General features: G+C 49.9%; 5 protein-coding genes across 5 annotated transcripts; 1 reads left to right on the top strand and 4 right to left on the bottom strand.

Moving 5' to 3' along the window:
• Positions 1 to 1,233: 1,233 nt before the first annotated feature.
• On the bottom strand, positions 1,234 to 2,693 carry GCG54_00002451 (uncharacterized protein; the record flags this gene model as incomplete). Its single annotated transcript, XM_045402543.1, has 3 exons — positions 1,234 to 2,406; positions 2,474 to 2,546; positions 2,599 to 2,693. The coding sequence occupies 3 exons, from the start codon at positions 2,691 to 2,693 to the stop codon at positions 1,234 to 1,236; spliced, it is 1,341 nt and encodes a 446-aa protein (XP_045269161.1).
• Positions 2,694 to 5,784: 3,091 nt separating this feature from the next.
• On the bottom strand, positions 5,785 to 6,777 carry GCG54_00002450 (Carboxylesterase NlhH; the record flags this gene model as incomplete). Its single annotated transcript, XM_045402542.1, has 1 exon — positions 5,785 to 6,777. One exon carries the CDS (start codon positions 6,775 to 6,777, stop codon positions 5,785 to 5,787), a length of 993 nt encoding a protein of 330 aa, XP_045269160.1.
• A 4,838-nt stretch (positions 6,778 to 11,615) lies between these two features.
• Positions 11,616 to 13,717, top strand: GCG54_00002449 (uncharacterized protein; the record flags this gene model as incomplete). Its single annotated transcript, XM_045402541.1, is given in 4 exon segments — positions 11,616 to 11,728; positions 11,743 to 12,031; positions 12,081 to 12,481; positions 12,532 to 13,717. 4 exon segments carry the CDS (start codon positions 11,616 to 11,618, stop codon positions 13,715 to 13,717), a joined length of 1,989 nt encoding a protein of 662 aa, XP_045269159.1.
• A 523-nt stretch (positions 13,718 to 14,240) lies between these two features.
• On the bottom strand, positions 14,241 to 14,990 carry GCG54_00002448 (uncharacterized protein; the record flags this gene model as incomplete). The annotated part of the gene is made up of 1 exon (XM_045402540.1): positions 14,241 to 14,990. One exon carries the CDS (start codon positions 14,988 to 14,990, stop codon positions 14,241 to 14,243), a length of 750 nt encoding a protein of 249 aa, XP_045269158.1.
• A 3,519-nt stretch (positions 14,991 to 18,509) lies between these two features.
• On the bottom strand, positions 18,510 to 19,218 carry GCG54_00002447 (uncharacterized protein; the record flags this gene model as incomplete). The annotated part of the gene is made up of 2 exons (XM_045402539.1): positions 18,510 to 18,742; positions 18,891 to 19,218. 2 exons carry the CDS (start codon positions 19,216 to 19,218, stop codon positions 18,510 to 18,512), a joined length of 561 nt encoding a protein of 186 aa, XP_045269157.1.
• Between the last annotated feature and the right edge of the window lie 2,611 nt (positions 19,219 to 21,829).

The raw sequence follows: 21,829 nt of genomic DNA, 5'->3' as shown, positions 1-21,829 counted from the left end.
TGGCTTTATTGAAAGATCACGGCAGTCTGTCGCTCATGCAGGTCCCAAAGCTTTGTCTTAATTCTTTGTCTGCGACAGATGGCACAATTCACCTGCTAGACCGGTTGTATTTCTTTTCCTTTGTGCGTGACCGTCGCGCCTGTTTTGCAGTGCGTCACCTCAAGACGATTCAATTCAGCCTGAGAGGTGGTAGTTGAATGCCTCGTGATGGTGGCAAGCGGTATTCTGTTCACCGAAGGCTTACCGAAACAAAAACGGAGAGAACCACACTCCTAAGCACCTACCTAGCCACACGTCTGTTGTGTGGTTTTACCAGCCACCGTGGCTGCCGACTTCCAAGGGTGAAGCATTCGGACGTCCGGTGGTCAAATTTGCGAACACGCGGCGGGTGGAAATTCAGAATGCCACGGGTTTGGATGTGAGGGGCAAATCATAGGTAAGGGAAAAAGACGAGAGTGGAAATTCCAAAGTCCAAGGTGTTCTCGGAATCGATGCGACTAATGTTTGCATCGTCTTGATTTGCCTCCCAGGTTTCAACATCACGCTAAGTCTTGGAAGTCATTATCGAGATATCGAGATACATCATACATGAGAGAGAAGAGGTCACGAGACAAGATAAATATTTCATCGTGACAAATATAAGACCTCATATCTCCCCCGCAATGACTAAGAGTGGAAAGCAGGTCGTTGGCATGGTCTGGCGATTTGCAGCGCTTTCCAGAGAGACAGACTCGACTTGTCTAACGCGAAGTACCCGAGGAGTGTCGGAGATCGAGCGAGGTTGCTATCCTAGTGTTTGGAGTTCGTTAGATATCCCTGTAGCATTTCCCCAGTGGTCGAGTCGCGCGAGTACGACATGAATCTGCCGAGAAGCATCGGCCGTGACATGAACCTCTTAGGCACCATCAAACCTGATCGACCGCCAATGTTGCAAAGAGGACACGTCTACTGCACTCGATCATGCATTCGAACGGCAGGTTCTCGATCTGTCACTTTCTGACAATGCCGACACGAACTGCCACATTGTCTCCGCCCGCAAGTCATACCCAAACTGACAACATTGACAACCCAGCGACAGTCATGGGAACCACAGCGTACGGGAATATTTTGTTTCATTTCTCTGTACATGTTCGCAACGCCATCCAGCAGACCCAGGGTATCCCTAAACATACAAAAGGAATCGCTCATCCAAGAACACAAAGAGCCATCTCCATAATAACATCGACATATCCGTCACGACAAAGAGAACTTTGAACTCGCCGGCCCCGCCCACACTCTGCCCGGCCCCTGAGGAGTCTCCCAGGAAAAGTCGCCCCGCTCAAGATCGGGGCCCAGCATCACGCCACCGGCAGTGGACTGCCCGGCGTAAGACTCCTCAATCGTAGCCCCTGAGCGCTGCGATGGTGACGCCGAAGACGCGCTCTTGCGGTTCTTCTCCGGCGTCAGCAAGCTCATGGGCGTGGCTGTGCCACTTTCCAGGAAGAGTTCAGTGCTGGGGCTCGCAAGCTTCGCCCGCGACGGCTTCTGCAGGTCCAGGTCGCTGGCGCGGATCCAGGCGCCAAACTCGAGAAACGTGTCCCTTTTCATGACCGCCGCTGTCCCAACAGGCCACCCCGCGGGTCCGATCTGGCTCCTCTCGCCCACCGCTGTGGACGTCTTCACGTTTGTCTCCTTTCCTTTCGTAGGCCCTGAGGCCCCCGCAGGGTGAGGCGTGGGAAGGACGCCGACGGTCTTCAGATTCTTCAGCCAAGGAAACCACTCCCTCAGCAGCGGCCAGAGTAGAGGTAGGTTGGACACGTAGACCGCGACGCTCGCCTCCCGAATGTACCATAGCATGTACCTGGGGCTGTACGGGTCGCTGAGGTTGTAGACCTTGGTCAAGAACGCCGCGACGATGACGCAGATGCCGAGGCTGAAGATGAAGACGAGAACCACCTTCTGCTTCCATGACACCGTCATCCTGATGATCAAAGGCAACGGGACCATTAACATCAACATGTCCGATGAGATGTTGAACCATGCTTGTAGAATCGCGTATGTCTCGAATGTTGCACATTGGGGGTTGGAGGGCGGCACGGCCCAGTAGTCGGTAAATGGGTGGCATGCCGAGAACATTGTAATCTGAGTCGCCATCCAGCCGATGACGACGTACAATGCCAACCAGCGAACAAATCGCCTAGTGGAGAGATTGAGCGTGAGGCGGGTATAGAGGATGAGAACGCATGCTTTGAGGACGTAGATTAGGTTAAGCATGCATTGTTCCGAGATGAGAACCAGCTTCGAGTTTGCGATTCTTGCTTGGATGTCTTGAGGGGAGAAAGTAGCATAGTCCTCGATGGGGAACAGATTCGAGCCGCCGTTTTCGGTGATGATGTTTAATAGTGCTATTAGAGCGGTAAATAGACACTACAATCGAGCGGAGGTTAGCAATTTACCCGGCTTGTGTCGTGGTATGTCCGTCGGGAAGACTCACTATTGCTACTAATTGTAGATAATCGTCGATCTGGTAATGCTGTACCCCACCAAGTCGTCTTGCTCTGCTATATCTTATTTTAAAGTCAGTCTGCTATTCAACAGTGGAAGAATGAGTCAACTCACAATCTCATAACGACCAGCGCCATACCAATGGAGTACAGAATCCAGCTCTCCCGCTGGAGCGTCGCGGCGAATTGCCAATCCGTGTCGACCATCATGACTGCGGTATTCGGGGGGGCGAATCGGCAATAGCTATTCCCAACGCTCTACCGCTGACAGGAAATATCCAATGGACGATGATTTGCAAAGTTGCATGATCCTTCAACTAGAAAGAACACATGCAGAATCTGGACAATTACCGAAAGACGATCCGAGACGTTCTTGGCGGGGAGGCGAGAGATGGAAGATATTCACGATCGCAGGTCATCATCAGAGTCAGGAAACGCCCATACAAGTAGGCTGTGGGATTCATCGTTTTCCAGAGACAATGCGAGGTCTTTGAGATCTTGGTTCTAGTCTACGCCCGTCCGTTGGCCTTTACAAAGGAGCTGCGGCTGTTGGAAGGTTCACCGGGCTCGAGGTCCTTTTTTGTCTCAACACCAGCCAGTATTGTCTCGATCAGTCCACAGTCCAAAAGAGGGAAACGCCACTCGCATGTCAGGCTATCAGCGCTTTTCTCCATCAGGTCGTGGCAGTTTATGTGACTATGATTCTCTGTCTTCTCTGTGCTCTCTGAAACCTATGATGGGCCGCATCTCGCCTAAAGCCCAAGACTGGTGGCAATGAGCCGCCGGATGCAGCATAGCTCAGGTGCGCCACAGAGCCGATGAGTGATCACCAACCCATATAAGGCCTGGTGCTCATTCTTTGTCCAAGGAAGAGAAGCTCGCCCACGCAACTGGGTGCTTTTTCCGACAGCTTGGTTGATCTAGACGTTGGCATCTGTGCATCTTGCCCGCGCGGCGACCCGCCTGCAGCGGGAGAAGAGCCCACCGCCGACAATGACCTCCACGTTTACATCGCTGACGAGGTAGTATATCCGGATGCGGACGTCTCGAACACTTTCAAAGTCAGAAAACCTTGGCACTAAACGTTTGTGGTGTTCTGACACACTTGACCGTCAAGCCGGGGGCATCAGGTCTTGCCCGCAGGCTATTCCGGTCTTATCAGTGAGACGTAGTTCCCCCATTTAGCGGCATCGGTTAGGTCTGTCAAGGTGACGGAACACGATGCTGTTTGTATGGTGAACTGATAAAATACTCAAATTCATTCATATTAGTTGCTTATTGGATGCAACTAGGGATGCTTAGACAACGGCACCTAGGCCAACGGAGTGTTTCTCCGGCCCGAGGCTGCGAGTGCCTGAATTGAACAAGCCTCTCCGGCGGGATGGGTCGACGACCATAGACAGCGCGCAAATGACGAGCCATCGCACCCCAGAGCCTTTTAGGTAAAGCTTGAGTCGGCACCTTTGCCGAGACTATTTCACCTAGATAGGCCAGCGTTCGGCGACAGCTGCGATAGCGCCGATCCTCCGCGACAGGTCGGCCATCACATCCGCCGGATGCCGACGTGCCGGCGGGAAACTGTCCAGACTTTGAGTGAATGATTCGATAAACGTCAGAAGTGCTGGCAACGCTTTAAACAACAAACCTGGAATTGGTCGTCTGTATTAGCTCCCCCGCTGCAATGTGCTCACTCGCACTCGGGAGGCACCGGCAACGATAACGAGTTGCCAAGAACATCCAATCTTGTCAACGATTTCGCAATCTGTCATCGCCAAGCGCGGAGGGATGGCATGTAACGATCAAGCAGATTTTGTCTTTGATAGGTTAAAGAGTCCTTGCAGGCAAAGGTCTCCCTTCAAGTGCGGGAACCAATTGGCTGACTTGGTTTCCGACACGGCATTCAATAAGGCCCCGACGGCATTCGTGCTTGGCTGTGATTGAGATAACTTCTGGGAGAACATGAAAGCATAAGTTAGTGCATTCTCAAAGATCGATCGTGATCGATACAAAACTTCAATTCAAGCCTTTTGCATCCTGAACGTCGTTGAATAAGGACTAGTTAGCAGTTGATCATCATCATCATTGCCATGAATTGATTAGAAATCGTGATGGTTCTAATTGCAGCCCCTCTCTTAACAGCATCACCCCCGAATACGAACGTGACATGGAGTTCGGACCCGTTCGTATGATTCTTCAACAACCCTTCTGCCCAAACTTTTGCCCCTGAGACTGACACCAACTCCGATCGCCTCGATCTCCCACACGGCGGCCAGGGCTGTCAGGCTACGAGCGGCAGCCCGTGGCCCCGGCTGGCCAAGGCGCGGAAGACGTCTCGAAGTGTTTTCAGGTTGTTCCCCGTAATTTCCCCGTAATTTCCCCTTCGTTCTGTCGATTTTCTGATCATCTTACTCCTCATTACCCCTCGTCCCGTTTAAACTCCCCGCTTGGACGGACCGCGTAAACCACGATCAACCCTGCCCAGCCCATGAAACGGTGTGTGGCCACGGCTTAACCTTGATGCAGTTGCCGGCATCTCCCAGACGCAGGAACAGGGGACAATTGATTGGGCTTTCTGCTCGCTCCCTGTGGAGATTCGTTCTGTTTCACTGTCTGGATGTCTGTTTCTGGTTCAACTGGTGGCCGTAGTCATCGTCCGAAATGATGTATGGGTACACTGACCTCCGTGTTTAGCGCCTTGAGACACGAGAAGATGGGCACACGAAGGCACGAGCGGGGAGGGCCTCCTGATGGATCTGTTCGCCAGTGAGCCGCGCGCCGGCCGAGACTAGAGCGATTTCATCATGCAAGTTGCGGCTACGATCGCAAATTGGTTTCCGTGACACCTGCGACCACCCGTCTTATTGAGATTGACATGCATGGCTTGGCACGCAGCTAACGCGGGAAGCGTACACGAGATATCTGATCACTTGCAGGTAAAATCTGCTACTGATATTTGAAGTCGGTCAGATCGTTTCAACAGATATCAGAGAGGTGGCAGTGTATAAATGTTTCAACTAGTAGCTGTTTCCCGTCGAGCTGTCCCCTGCCGATCAACCCGTCTTTCACGTGTCACAATTAGGCAAAAGATCGTCAAGTGTCCTACCCGGTGCTGTATCTAAGAACTCAACCGGTGGTCCGGATGAGATATGAAGAAGCCCCTTACAGAAATCTGAAAGCTGCAGGACACGTCTCTAATTAGATGAATCTTGGCAATAGCGAGAGGTTGGCTCATGAGTTTTCCACGAGTGCATTGCATCTACCCTAGTCTGTCTGATTGAAGTTGAAATTAAGCAATCCCGTCCTAGGCGAATTGCCTCCTCACCCATCCCATTCTCGTCTCAATAGCAGCCTTGGAGACCCCAGCCCCAACAGGCAGCCCCAGGATTTCGAAGCCATGAAAGCCGCCACTCCACACATGCAGATCAGCCTGTACACCGCATTCCCATAGCCGCGTTGCATACGCCACGTCTTCGTCTCTGAATGGCTCCGCTGAACCGACATCGATATATGCCGGCGGCAGCTCAGAGAGGTCCGTTGCCCTTCCCGGTGCTACGTACGGGCTTATCCCCTCGGTCGCCCCTCGCTTGTCGCCAAGCACGCACGACCATGCAAAGTCGTTGTCGGTGCTGTCATACACTCCATGGTCCTTTGTAAACTGGCTCTTAGAGACCGTCAGGTTGCGGTCATCGAGCATGGGGTACACCAATAATTGGGCGCAGAGCCGCGGGCCCCCGGCGTCTCTAGCCCTCAGAGCCGCGCCGGCTGCTAGCCCGCCGCCTGCCGATGCGCCTGCAATCATGAGGCGAGCGGGATCGGTACCGATGTCTGCCGCATGTTCACTGGTCCATTGCAGCGCGGCAAAGCAATCATCTTGCGGAGCTGGAGCCGGGTGTTCTGGTGCCAGACGGTACTCGACGCTGACCACAACAGCGTCCAGTTCCCTGGTGACTTCCACGAAAAATGGGAGTCCGAGGAAAGCGTCGCCGACGACCATGCCGCCGCCATGGATGAAGAAAACACATGGTCGCTTCCCGTATGGCGTTTTCGGATTCTTGGGTTGCATGATTACCAAAGGAATCTCGCCTTCAGGTCCGGGGATCCTGCGGTCTTCAAAGACGAGATCCTTGTCGTTGCGGATGGACGCTTGCAGGGGTGCCATGTTTTTCGCTCTGAGCTCCCGCCCCGCGACGACTTCGTCTTTCGAAAGAGGATACGGCGGTGTCTTTCCGATCACAGTGGCGAGCTGTGAATCAAAAGGAGGTCGCGGGAGCTGGTTTTTGGTTGATTGTGTCATTGTGAAGAAGATCTTATCAGTCGATATCCGACGACTGGGAGGGATAATACAGATCGCCAAGAAATTTGTTGGTCTACAATGTGATGATGACTGCGGTTCTCGGCGAGTTTTGATGTTGACAACTCGATGTCTTGATCCTCAACAATAGATGGCCACGATATCCTTTGCTGACAAAATACCAGCCCTGGACCTGATTGCTTACCGTTTGGCGCCTTCGCTTCGAATCCTTTGTCTTACGATTTGTTGCTAGCATCCTCGGCTTTCCTCTAGCCGGACGCTATCTCCGCCTGTGTTCGCGCTAATTATGCCTTTATCCCCGCGAACCAAGTTTCTTGGTCCATGACCGCTCATACATTTGGGAGACAGAAGGGTGAACCGGATCTATCTCCGTTGGCTCGACTAATTCCTCTCATCGCGTCTTACTTCTCGAGTCCGTACACCCCGCAAAGCATTGACGCTCTTGCAAACCATTACAAACCTGCCTCTGTCGAATAGTGCCTTCAATGGACTATCTAACTTGGGGTACTCCTGTGCGCTCTGGATGACTATTGTACTGCGTATGTGGGAAGTAAAGCTTCGGAGGGTGAGCAAGAAGTCATGGTGGAGAGCAATGATCATAACGCAAACAATGCATTATTTTGGAGCTGTCAATGCAAGTCGCGATTTGGTCCAGTAGCTTAAAATAACCCGCGGTCAGATTATGACAACCAATGATTGACTCTCCTCAGGACGTTTGCTTACAGTCGTGATAAGACCGACCGGTGCAACAACGACTAGGTGAACAAGGCGTACAACTATCATCACATTGCTTGAAATCATTCAAAAACGGGCTATGTTTTCTAAATTTGATGTTTTGTCTGGTCATGAGGTAGGTGTTCATCATTCAGCAGCATGCAGGTCTCGGCAACCGCGTTTGTTGACCGTCTGTGTATGCAACCCGCGTCTAAGCCACAGCGAATCATGTCGCCAAAAGCCTTCGGACTTCCCAATCCTTCGGACAAAACAGTGGCGCATTATTATTGCACAACAATGCAAACATGTAAGCCTTTTGGTTCAAAGCTGAAGAAGTGGGAGGAAATAGCATCTCCGAGGCTTATTTCCCGCAGTCGTCCACGAAAACATGGCACGCGTGCACGTTGCTAAAAGGGTAATGGCGCATGTTGGAAAATGACTAACAATACACAATGCAGCCACCGCAGGTCTCTCATTTTGGCCTGCTTCGATTACCAAGGCCTTGGTATGGGCGTAATAAGTCTCATGAGCCACTGAGAACTCCAAGCTCACAGCGGAAATGCTTTACCACTTGCTATTTGGTCCCTTGCGCGCGGATGGGAGATGACGTGCGGTGACGTACTTGAGGTCACTAGACCTGCCTTCGCACTCATATTTAATTATGCGTTGCATCTAGAGTCCAGACAGTGCCATTGAGGCCTTGTTCCAAAAGCATTATCATGAACGTCCAGTCCGCGGCTTCCGTACTAGTCTCATTGACATCACTTACGGGGTCAGTCCGTGAGTCGCGCAGCAAGTATTTTGCTAAATCATCGCCTCCGTATCCTTTCGGCCGACACGAACGCCTATAATGTTCATAGGCTAGGATAGTCTCGCACACCGAGAGTCCGAAGGTATCGCGTTCTGGCATTTGAAAAGAGCACAAACCGAACGGGAAATTTCAGCGAAAGTTGGGCTGCCGGCCCGAGAAAACCGCTGCTTTGGGCCTTGACCGTTCTTTTGGGATCAGGGGGCAAAGGACTTGAGCACAACGGCGGCTCATATGGTTCGTTCTGTGAGGTTGACATGAGGTAAGATTTCCCAAATGTCTGTGGGCGGTTTTGAGGCGATGGCCCGAGACTCAACTCGAAAGCCAACAATTTTCTTGTGTGGAAAAACTCAAAAGGATTTTGACTTTGCTGTCAACACCGCATTGCCTCGGTTCCGAGCGCAGAAGGTCCAATAGGCCGAGTCCGTCAAGCCAAGAAAGATCTTTGAGACGGACCTCAACAGCCCGCGACTCAGCCTTAGTAATTACTGAACGAACCATGATTGCGTGACGGCAGTTGCGATGAAACAAGGCAAACTTCAGTGGTAGACAGGCCTGTTTCTTGTCCAATGGGGAAAGCTGGGTTATCTAGGCCTCGGTAGATCAACTTGGGAATTCGCCGTTTGAAGTTCCGAGACTTTCTGTCACCGACGATGTTTAAACCTGCAAAGGAAAAGAAAACCGAATAACTAGGTGTAGAGAATGGGCACGTCCATAGAACAACACCGAAAGCCAGCGTGGCAATCTGTCGTCAGTGCAACTGCCACGCAGTGTGCCAACGTCCGCCACCCGAGACCGTGCTTCTTGTCAAGATTAGACTTCGATCACCAAAAGGCAAAGAATGGCGGCCTTTCGGGCTTTCGATGCCTATCCTGCAGCATCGAGAGACGGTCTTCACTTTCCTTTAGCAACATCTCTGAACATGGGTAGACAGGCGAGTGCGAATGAGAAAGGTTGCAGTGGCTCTAGACAGCGAGCAAAACTTGGCTTCACTAGAACACATGAAAGCAGGTTTATTCGGTACCATTTGGGAAGCTGAAGCGGGCCAGACCGAAGGTATGATAAAGAAACGATGTGACCTCAGTTGCAATCTACCAATCGGCCCAAGTTTTGCACGCATAAGCTGTAGCCTTATCAGTTCAGGTGGAGTGCTAGCACCAACCTGTGCCGGAGCTAGAACCATTTGGTAAAATAAGATCGCCGTTGTGATGCATACCGATGGCGCAAATTTGCCATCGATAGGTTCCGATCGCATATCAGTGCGCCGAAAGCATGGCCGTTGGAGGCGAGATGCCTTCCTTCTGCAGTGCAACCATTCACTGCCCTACTGGCCATCCTGTCAGCATTGCCTTCCCCCGGCGGAAGGTCTTTTGGGAGCGGAGGCTGGATTCTAATGCCCGGTCAGCACAACCCATCTTTTCGGGGCTTTCTGGTTTGTGGAGGAGCATAGAAGAGCCCTCGCGGGCAAAGTGCCCATACCTTGCCCTCTGAATTTGGGCCTCATCAAGCTTAAATGGCAGCCGTCAGCACTAGAGAGGCAATCCAACACAAAAATAGTATCCCGATTAAGGAAGGCCGCAAGCATATGCTGTGCTCATTCTAGAAAAAGATGCGGGACGTTGTAGATTAAACGATGTGGCCAATGGGAGATATCCCGCGTGCTTTTTGTCCCGAGTTGCTACCCTCCACTACCCATTTGAGCCTCTTCTGACATACATCGATCGAGGATGGACTCATGATCTCAAATCTCCACCAGAGGGCAGGGATCGTTCCGTTGTCCGGCACATTGGACGGACAACTGATGTCAGCTCTCCTATGCCATCACGTCAACCTCAGGGCCAGATCCAAAGCCAAGGAAATATGCAACCCTTCGATGGATCGGCCTGAAGTTTTGTTGATTGGATATGTCGGTATTCACAACGTACCGAGCCAACGTCTTGGTAACTCAAAGTGCACCTTCCGCTCCCTGGAAGAATCAGCATCAGCATCCATCGTGATCACATGCAGAGTGTTTAGCCCGTCTGAACTCAGTTGCGTACACACCTTCAGATTCAACACCTCAAGGTCTGCTTGGTGAGAATGGCCAGGTTGACGCCCTAAGCGAAATCCTCAGCATGTGTCACGTTGCAGGCTACGGCGCCATCCCTTGTGATGTTCTGCACCTCCTGTTGGGCTGAGGGTGGTCGGTAGACTTTCCCTACGGGAATCCTGAATCCCAAGGGACGAACCCCGTATCCGTATCCGTTGGCTGGACGGGAGTTGACCGGCTAGTAACGTGCCCAAACAAACCCAGCCCTGCTCACTGCTTACTGCTTTCCTATTTCTGCCTTCGGACGATGCCAACGATTCAGTGGGTGTGTGTTGTCACTCCTCTGCCGTGCCGCAGCCTGCGCAGCACAACTTCGGCGATAAGCACCCCCAATCCCTCCGCCCAGCTCTGATGCTGTGCTACTTGACGTTTCATTGGGCAAAATTGCTGCCAGCTACGAATAAGATGATAGCCGTAGAGACCGGGTACGTCGGACGACCATCTCATGTCCCGGACGCTGTCACGGAGCTGCCTCAGAACGTCAAAACCCATTGACCGTCTGGGGCGTGATAGGTCGCATCCAGTAGGAAGTGGCTGGATTGGGGCCGTGAAGGTGGTGTGGATTTCGCTTTTCCGTCAATTAGTTTTGCAGCTCGAGATCGGACAACAAGGCGCCATAGCGGTGCAAACCTGCAAAGACGACTACTGCTGCGTGGCAGGGATCGTGCATGTATCCGCGCGGGTGGCGGGCAGACCCTGTCGCTGAAACCTCTCCTCTAACTCTATCAACTTACACACAGATCCGAGTGACGCACGCCACGAATGGTCTTGACACGGCAATGTTCTGTTTCCGGGATGACCAGACAGTCAGCCTCCTTGAAGATGGCACTTGCACACCACCTCACAGGGCAATCAAGTCGTCAACGTCCCCGGCCGACTCTTCCGACCAGGTCCTGGCTTGCTCGAATGCCTGGCATTGTTTAACCTTCCATCAACCCACCCTCGTTCCGCCGCCCCTCCCTCCCCAACGTCCACCATCGATCACATCAAATATCATTGAGGTGGTGTACGGCGATACGTCTGTTGTTATCATTCACTCTCTTGTGCAGCCGTTCTTTCACCAACTTCTAATACTTCGGATCGCCATCCAGGCCTCACCGTATCTTCCTTTTTCATCGCGTGCTGGCATGGCTTCAGACTAATTTCAACGCAAACCGAGAACACACTCTTTGAGAGGCACACGAGGCCCTCAATCATACCACATCCAACATGTGGCTGCTCAAAGTCGCTACGATAGCGGCGGCGGTTGCAGCAGGGCTGCAAATTGAGCCTCTTCAACTGGCAGAAGTGGAATACGCAAAGAGACAATTGGGAGATGCTACGTCCTTCATCGCAGAACTGCCAACGGGGCAGGCAGCAGATCCGTCTTCATCAACATCATCTGCTGCACCCACGACTCCCCCTCCGCCTCCACCTCCTCCGCCGCCACCGCCGCCTACCACAACATCAACAACATCGTCCAGCTCACCGCTCCCTCCACCACCTCCTCCGACGACAACTTCGCGGACGACATCATCAGCTGTGAGAACAACTTCCTCGGCAGCTCCTCCTCCACCACCTCCACCACCGGCGTCAACATCACCACCGCCTCCTCCGCCTGCGGCTCCGACAACCTCAGCTCAGCCGTCAACTGTCCCGGCACCGGTATTCACACCATCGAACCCTCCGCCACAGTCAACCACGCAACCCCGAGCATCAGCACCGCCGACTGCGCTTCCAGCTGTTACTACCAGTGCCGCACTGCAGCCGCAACCGGCCCAGGGAGGAGCTCAGAATGGGCAGCCACCGCAGCAGAGACTCATTGACCCAGCTGAGGGTGCATTCATTGGAGGTGTTCCGACGACTAACATCGATGTCCCCGTGACATTCCTGTTTTTGCTGTTGTTCAGCGCTGGAGCGTACACGCACATCAGAATTTACAGAGCCAATGCGAAGCGGGGTCACAAATTCCTGCTCTCAGATCTCATGTTCGACTTCTGCATGGTCCGAAACGTCACTTGCATCATGAGAATCATCTGGGCTTTCGAGAAGGCTCGCGTAGTGATTCTCATTGCTTTAATTGTGCAATTCGGAGGGTGAGTTTTCCGCGTATTTGAGATGCATGAATGGAACTGACACATAATAGTGCTGTGGTCGTCATGGTGGTCAACATATTCTTTGCCCAAAGAATCATCCGGTCAATTCACCCCAATTTTGGGTGGCACCCTTTCTTCAGAGTTGCGACTCTCTTCTTCATTTTCTCGGTTCCGGCTGTTATCTTCAACAACAGTACGGCACTGGGAGTCTCGTTTTATCACATTGAAGATCAGGACCGCGTCGACACTGCGCTCAACGTGCTCAAAGCTGGAGTATCTTGGATCATGTTGCTTGCAATCCTACCTGTCGTTTCGGTTCTCTTTGCCGCCGTGATTCCAGGACCCAAGCCCGAGAGGTTTGGTGTTGGGGACACTCATCAGAAGATTGCAGTTTTGCTGATCGGTGCCATTCTTCTCATTGCGGGTCACGCTGTCCGTCTGACGTCAATCCTGAACCCCGAGCCGCCCGATTCGACGGATAAACTCTTGAGCAAAGAGGTCTTCTACACCACAGGATTCATGTTGGAAATCCTTGTCGTGGTTTTCTATGCTGTCATCCGAATCGACTTACTCTTCCACGTTCCCAATGGTTCAAGCCAGCCAGGCGATTACTCAAGAAAGCCCAAGCCAGGAGAAGACGACTACGAGGCCGCCCTTCTCACCAAGGAGGAGATTGAGGACGAACTTGCGGCAATGGGTCATCCATATGAGATCGTGGACTCATCGGGCCTGGGCAGAGATGGATCTGGACGCACCATTGTTGCATTCAGCACCCGCCGCATGAATGGCGAGAAGCCTGTTGTCTTGCCTCCTCGACCACAAGCATACAGTCGTGTGCAATCCATCAGGGGATCCGTTAGGTCCGTTCGTGGCTCGCTTAGGTCAGCCCGCGGCGGTATCTCGCGAATGATGTCCGGTCGCATGACTCCGGCTCCGTACCTGAATCAGGTAGACGTCGCACAACCGGCATTCAACGAAAACCCGTTCGGCAATGATCACCGGAGCCAGTACGGTGTGGCACAACCGCTGTTCATCCAGTCCAGGTTCAGCAGATACACGGATCCCGACGACGAGAGGTCCGCCTTGCGCCCTGAAAGTCAAGCAACATCTGGTGAAATTCCCTTGACGTTTGATAGAGACGGTCTCGGTTTTGAAGAAGGACGATCGAGGGTGGCAAGGCGATCTTCGATACAAAAGTTTACAGCGATGGAAAGGGAAGGTGGCCCTTTGAAATAGACTGTTAATAAGCGTTTTGATTTAAGGTAGTGTTTCTACAAAGCCGGGCTGCTCATAAGGGTATCCGCATTCATATTGATATTTTTTGTACATAATTGTTAGCTATGTTGTGAATAGTAATTCGAAGTTCACCACATTTCCGCGGTGCAAGCAGCCTTGTGTAACTCATTTGTTCAGCATACGAGGACAATGTCAGCTTCAAAGTTGTTCGTATCGTCATATGTATAGTTCACGTTCAGGCTCCGTGGTCTGCGCTTAAAGATCTGCTTTGTCTTACAGAGCAAGGCAAATTCCTTGATGTTACTTCACAGCAGGATTTCCACTAGCACGTCACTGGATTATGACAGCCATGCGGTCGTGGTAATATTATTGCCCCTCTCAAATCAAGATGTATTAGGACTGAGAGAGAATCTCCAATTTGTTTATAGCCGTTGAACACCATTCCAGTACGGACCCGGCCGTAGTGTACCCTCGCGCCCATGCTCGTATGCCAACATATCATACATGAAAATTATCTCCGATTTTAGTGTTTCTTGAACGGAGGAGGAAACATGCTCATGAACCCTGCTAAAAGACCTCCACCTCCGCCAGCTCCAGCGTCCTGGGCAGCAGCAGCGTCAGCATCGGCCTGTGGGGGAGCAGCGACAGCTTGACAAACGGTAGAGCCGGCAGCTGCGGCGCCAGCCGGGGGTGGTGCACCGGGAGCTCCCGGGAGAGCCGGCACAGACGTGCCGCCAAAGACTGCGATGCCTTGATCTAGGACGGTGCTGAGGGCGCCGGCGCTCTTTTGCGCGTCGGCGTTCAGCTCTTGGGGGACTTTGCTGACGAGAGCCTGGGCGAGGGCGACACTCGCAGACTTTTGATCTTGGAGCGCAACGGCAACCAGTGGCGTTGCGCCGAGCGAGTCGACCAGTGATTTCTTTGCCACGACATCGTTGATGGTAACCTTGACGTTGTTCGTAAGCGCGTCGGTCGCAGCCTTGAGATTCAACGCGTCCTTTCTGTTGAGGACCTCGGAGGCTTGAACCTGTGTCGTCGCGTCCTCAATTGAGGTTTTGACGTTGGTGACGGCGCCGAGCAGCTGAATACCACCGCCCAGTGTCACGGTTTGCGTGTTTTTTACCGAATTGTCGAGTCCTTGAAGCGCAGAGTTGATGGTGTTCAGAGCGGCTTGGATCGTGGCAAGATCGCGCTTGTACTTGGTTGTAATGACGGGAGCGCCGAGGGCCGTGGCCGCGACTAGGGTGAAGGACAAGAGAGAGCGGAGTAACATCGTGACCTGCCTACCAGCCTGCCGGTTACTTGAGTATCGTGGCCCTGAAAGGATTGAACTGCAGCCTCCTTCGGATTAAAAGAGAGTGTGGGTGCGGAGAAGATAAAAGGAGGAGCAACTTCAGACCATGACAGCGTTGCGCAGTAGGCTATGTTGTGGTGGATGTAGGCAGCTGAAGAGGGGGATGCAACGCCAGCTGAAGAGGACGTTGACTACGAGGGAGGGTCCATATAATGCGAATGCGGGGAGCAAGGACAGGATGATGGCACACGGCCAAGGCTATCACACGGCGAGGACCAGAGACTTGGCTGCCGCAGGTCCCGATGTCACCAGTAAATCTAGCCTGATCTTTGGGTGGTGCTGGCTTTCATGAGGCAAAGTTGAGACGGCCTTGATTTTGTGTGGGAGTATTGCCCTCTGCCGTGAGACTGCTGCCTCCATGGTCCCGCGAGCCGGGCCACCTACGGCAGGCGACTTGAATCCATAGTACGATGTTCACCTACTCGGCGAGCTACGCGATTTGGTGGATTTGAACCACATACCTCCCATGGAAATTCCCTAGAAAGGTAACTCTCGTAGAATCCCTGTTTCATGTCCCGAAAGTCCAGACGATTCTGAGCGCATAGTTTGGCATCCAGCATTTTGCCTTTAAGCCCGCCCACCGGCTCGACTGGTCATCGTCAAGAAGACGGTCTCTTCATTGCCAAGTTCCAGTGTTTTCAGTAGGAAGATCAATATTATGCTACTAAAATCACTGCAACATCAACTGGCACAGTCGGTATCTATCTTGATCTCAACGTAATGAAGCAATGGGGACCTGCGCATTGCGAGGGAATGTCGTTGAGTCAGTCGTTGTGCATGCAGGCCATCGGATCGGACTCCCCCAAGTCACATCGAATGAATTTCCCGATTCAACGGTGATACAACCTTGACTGCTTCCACGCCGTCTCATCTTTTCTCGTTTTCGTTTCAATTCCCGCACAGGCTTTGTTTCCTTAAACGGGGAATTATTAGGTACGATATTACGAAATCCGAGCCGCGATCATCGCCCCATCTTCCGATGAGTGGATCGTGTGGACAGCGATCCCTTTGAACAACTCTCGACGCATCCAACATGTCACTAACCAGACTGGCGGAAGATTTGCAAGAATTGAGTTGGAGAGAAGGATTTGTGTAGTTCCGACCAGGACGAACTGCTCCGCCTGTGGTTAATGTGATCACAGAGTCATTTTGGACCGGCCCCGACCGCCGATATGTCCCCGGGTCGAGCCTCTCCGTCACAGCCATCAAGCATACCCTTGTTTGTTTCATGAAGCTCAGACCATATCAGGCCTGCGGGATGCGGCTGTAAACCCGTCGTTGCATCTTAGTGTTGGGCAATCATCTGGAGGCTGTGGACAGTGCATCCACTACTGACATGTAACCGTCGTGTCTGCCATTACTTGACGTTGGGCAGATTTTACTGATCCTCATTTTCTGCTTTCAACTACTTGTGGGGAGACCAGCGCAAGCCTAGTATTCAGCGAAGGTCCCGGTGATCCATGTGTGATCAGATCTCTTTTGCAATTACAACGGCGTGGTGAGATTGTGCCCACAGATAGACACAACCTCCCTTCCCGGCTCTCTAGCTTTGTATTTTTCTGAAAATGCTTCGTCGCATCTTTCTGTATTTCAAGCACAACGATATACACGGAAGGAGTTTAACTCCGATGGAACCATGATCGGGATTGTGTCTACCTAGGCACTTGACTGGAGTTCGGAATTCGTGGGACAGGTGAAGAGTGAAGAATTCCCATTGGCTCGCTCGCTGTTCGCCGGGGTCTTGGCGTCAAGTGTCAAGCTCCAAGAGCATCCCGAGCTTATTATGAAGGCCAATGCGATGTCATCAAACACTCAGGCCGCAAGTTTCGTATAATCCGTATCTGGCAAGGCTGCGCCGAGCCATCCGAGGGAGTTGTGAAGCAACAGTTGAAGGATGGCCCCGCTTGTTTGTGACGTTCATCACACGTCTGCCTTCCATCATCCTGAAGTTCACACCGTTGGGTCGGCGTCCAAAGTCGGGATCTTCGTACCTTTCGTGTTACTACCCCTCGTCGCAACTTCGATTACGTTCCATGCCATCCCAGAGACTTCCAAGGTCCAGCTGCATACTTCACGCGTTGACTATCAGCTAACCCAAAAGAAAAGGCTATGTGTAATATGGAGGTCCAAACGCTCCCTAGGTATACCAAACTTCTCTAGCGCGGGACATGGTTGTTTCGCCGGAGAGAAATAATCGCCGCGAGATCAGTGTTCGTGCCAAGTGTGCCGTCGACACAAACAAGCTTAAACCAATGAAGCGGAGTCTCTTTCGGGGCCGGCAGTTGTGTAGTGGCACGGCAACATCCACTCTGCGTGATGCCTTCGCTATTCGGCCCATGCCAAGACTCCAAGAGTAGCGGTTATCACTCCGTGGTTTTGACATGATGTTTTGACGGATGTCGTAACTCTCGGCAATGCCGCTATCCATAAGCCGCCTTGGATTCCGACAGACCGGCCATCGCTGTTCGGGCGACTCACTGACTTTGAGTCACGCAATCATCTGATGTGCAGAGGTCCACGCGATACCTAATTTGGGGGCCAACCTACAACTTGTTCTCGGTTATTTGTCTAGTTTTACACATATTCCGTCGATCTTAAGGACTCGGCCGATCGACGCCGGGAGTCTTTGAAGCATACTTCGTACGCTAATTGCTAACATACGAGGGCTGCCACGAACAAACTCACAGCATACATGCGCACTGTTGTTCAGCTTCAAGCCAGGGACAAAACTGGGTTGAAGCATATTTTCCTACAGCAAGTCGTTGGAGGCCAATGCTGTGCAGTGTTGTTTTCTCTTTGGCTTGTTCCAATCCACAAGGCAAAAGCAAGGTTGACTCAAGTCCGTTCATCACAAGCCTCACTGACGGAGCATTTGTCTGGATTCCAGTTTCAAAGATCATCAACGATTACCACTCTTGTCTAGTGTAATCAGAGTCAAATCCCAGGCACGTTGTGGAGGTCTACTAAAGACCTTTGAAGGTCAGATGTATGCGGGTTTCCCATTAGCAAGTATCATTTCCAGCATGACGCGAAGGTAAGAGACCTTCATGACACAAGTGTCTACTGGATTCTTGAAGACAGTACCCAACGATATCCTACATTTGCACACCAGACTCGGAATTTGCATGGCGAAATCAACAGACATGTCTGGTGTCACAACGGAAGCGGCTACGCAGTGATGTAATGCTGGGGAAAATGGCCCCTCAAACATGTGGAAACAGTCAATCTCGCGTCTCGCCCCATCCACGAAAGTGGAATTTACCACGTGTTTCCTGTATAGTCGTAGTATTCGATCAAAGGGGCCAGCACTCTAGCTGTGGGCTGGACCAGTACCGCAATTGTGCAATGTTTATGTCACATAGGAATGAGCAGATTTTATGGCTCTTTTGGTGTCCATCTCTTTGACAAAGCGCTGAAGCTCTTGCACGACTCGAACTCCTAACTTTTTGCCTTCCGGAGTAGAAAGAAAGGCATTGTGATCTTTGGAGACGTGATCGTCCGTCCACATCTGACCGCGACCTTCCTCACCCAGCCCAAGGCTTGAAATCTAGATTTTTGCCCCTGCTCCGCCGTCCGCGCATCGGTGTTGTTGACGATCTTTGCCATCATTCCGACGACTCCGCTGTTGGCTGAGTGACGTGAGAGGTCCGAGTTCACTGCACCGGGGCAAACGGGAGCAACAAGAACCTCTGGTTTTGAGTGTCCTCGATGGTGGGAGGAACGCAAGGTGTTGCATGGAATACTCAAGCATAAGCTTGATGAAGACTGTACTGTCTTTGGCCTCCCATGACTCCTGGCGTGAAGGCCTCCTGGTTTGACAGGTCACGAAGAGGGACTGCTGAATTGAGGATGGTTCTATGGTAGAACGAATAGCAAGCCAAGCCGCGCCGGGGCTGACCAAAGTTGGATGCGGTTTTTCGGCGACCGAGGCCTTCTGCACCAAAGGAGAGGCGAGTAGCAGAGGCAGGAGGTGTGTCGAAAGCAGCGCTGGCGAAATGGCGTTGACTTGCAGACCGCTCTCATATCCTGTTTCCGCCTGATTGTATGACCCCGCCAGCAACCCGGAACTAACAATGGCGTGGTCCGAGTGGTTTGTCGTCTGCTTCAGTCTATTGACCAGGTTGTAGATTGAGTCAGGGGATGTCATCTCAGCCAGACGACGAGAGGGACGATGACCGGTTGGGGCCCTGAAAATGCCGAACTTGATGCTAGGTGCTCTTCGATGGTCGCTTTGGTTGTAGCTGCCTTGGCTTCGTCTCGGGCTGTGATAATGAGGGTAGATACTCCCTGCAATGCTAGCTTCATGGCTGCCTCAAGACCGATGCCTATGGAGACCCCGACGACGAGAATGGTAAGCCCATCAAAACGCCGAGAGGATGGCTTAGGTGGGTGAAAACGGGCTGTGATGACCTTCAACATGGTTCTGTTCGAGATTTAGGAGGAATGGAAAGGGGTAAGCAAATCTGAATACAACGTGAGGTACTGAGAAGGAATGAACCGATCGTCGGGGGCATCTTTATAATTCTATGGTAAACCCGCGATATGGGTTCGATCTGTTCATCATTTAGGCTAGTTCCAATTTGTGACGTTGTCAAAATCTACACCGTTCATGTCGGGTTCGACATGTTAACTGACAGCACGCCACTTGCAGGCTGGAGCAGTGAAATGAAGTCCTTCTTCTTTTCTTGTCTCTGCCAAGTCCTTGCCATTTGCCAGCGAGTGATCATGAATGATGATTTTTTCCTGTTCTTTTTTAGCACCCGTTCTGTTGAGCCCGGCAATTTCCTTTTCTTGCTTTCTCAGGGCTAAAATAGAATGCCTTTGAACGTTTTCCTGCCATTTCCAGAGCGAGAAGCAGCGCCAACGTGGGCCGGGCTTTTTGGACAAAGCCCGGCCTCATCCCGATGGAGGGTTTCTTGGAGGTGGCCGAACTTGAATGCGCGAGTAGACGTCCGAAAGTGGGAATACTCGTAAAGCGCACGGGCTTTCTTACGTAGGCTGAGATTGTCCCGTGTGTGGTTCTCTGTCTAATTCGACGCTAGAAACACTGTAGCGATGGTGGTGATTCTGTGAGTATCTGAAGATCTTGTGGGGTCAATCATTACCAAGTTCAATGATTGGAAGGAAAGTATCAAGCATGCTTGCTGCGTCGATAGCCCAGCTCTCGTAGTTGTATGGCCCTTTCGTGGCCTAGGTATTGTCAGCCGTCGAGCCAGACGAATAGGCCTGATGAACGTTGGCCACCGACCATAGCATCCATAAGACTGACTTCCCTTACCAAGGTAAGGTGCCTTGTATTTTAGCCCTACCAATACTACAGATGTCTCCCAAAACTCTGCATCATGCCCACAATCCGAAAGGAAAGTATGAAGCCAGTGAACAAAGCTCTTTTTCAATTCTATCATAAGCCTAACTTAAAGTCCATTTAGATGCATAATAATGTCTTTGTTATAAACTAACTATAATATATATATAGTATCTATATGAATAAAACAGCTTAATTCCTTCTAAATTAGAGTCTAATATAAAAGGTCTTTTAAGGAATAGATCCTAATATACTAGAATATTATTAATCTAAATAAGTAAATTAGAAGTAAGTTACTTTATACCTTCTTCTAAGTATAAGGTTACTTTAGATACTTAAGGGTATTATAATATACCCCCTTAAACTTAAAAAAGCTTAAAAACCTTAATCCTATATAATTAATATTATAAAGTCTAAATATATATATAAAGTATTATAAATAAATATAAAAGGAAGTAATTAATAAAAGAAACTAATAAAAGAGATAATTTTATACTTTTATTATTAAATTATAAAAAAGAGGAAAGTTTTTCCCTTTATATACTTTCTATTATAGTTAAGATTATAAGTATTAAAGTAGTAACTAATATTATTATTTTATTTAGTAGAAATAGAGGTTTCTTATTAACTTAAATAAAAAGGTTAAAATAGTTATTAAGATAATAAAGTAGTAGTAATAATAATATTTCTTATATTACCTCTACTTTTTAATTTTCTTTCCCTATCTATATTATAACTAATATATATATTACTTACCTTATTTCTATATATATATATATTTATATTATAATTATAATACTTTTTTTTTATTTAAGATCTTATTTTTAATACTAATTATATTATTTAGATAATTAAAAAGATTAAAACTAAATATATAGCTATAATAGCTAAAATAAGAGCTACCCTTATTAATAAGAAGTAGAAAGAGAGAAAGGGGGAAGAAAAGGAAAGTAATAATACTCCTCTAATACTTTCTTTAGAACTTAAAGGCTTTAAACCTAAGAATAAGTTATTTTATTATCTATTTTTATTACTTTTAAATTATCTCTAAGTTATAAAGTCTTTACTTTATTTTACTATTCTTATAACTTATTTACTAACTTAAGTTATTTTATAGAAGTTAAAACTAATAAACTTAATAAGGGTAAGAAACTTATAGGGGGTAGAAAAACTAAAGAGAGGTATAATTTAGAGTTTATAACTCCTACTCCTCTATTTACTTATAAATTATACTAAAGGTATAAGAAGAGTATATTTTAAATTTAGTTCTCTAATTAAGTAATTATATTATTTATTAATTTTTAAGTAGAAGTAGAGGTTTTAAAGGTTAAAAGTTAAGAAGAGGAGTAGCTACTACTATTAAGTAATATAATTTACTTACTTTACTTATAAAGTATTTAAATAGATATATTATTTAGTATATATATACTTAGTATAAAGTAAAGAGGTAAAT

The sequence above is a fragment of the Colletotrichum gloeosporioides genome (genome assembly GCF_011800055.1).
Source record: "Colletotrichum gloeosporioides strain Lc1 chromosome Unknown consensus_13, whole genome shotgun sequence".
Taxonomy (NCBI): Eukaryota; Fungi; Ascomycota; class Sordariomycetes; order Glomerellales; family Glomerellaceae; genus Colletotrichum; species Colletotrichum gloeosporioides.
The sequence above is the reverse complement of the archived record's forward strand: the minus strand, read 5'-3'. Positions and strand labels throughout refer to the sequence as shown.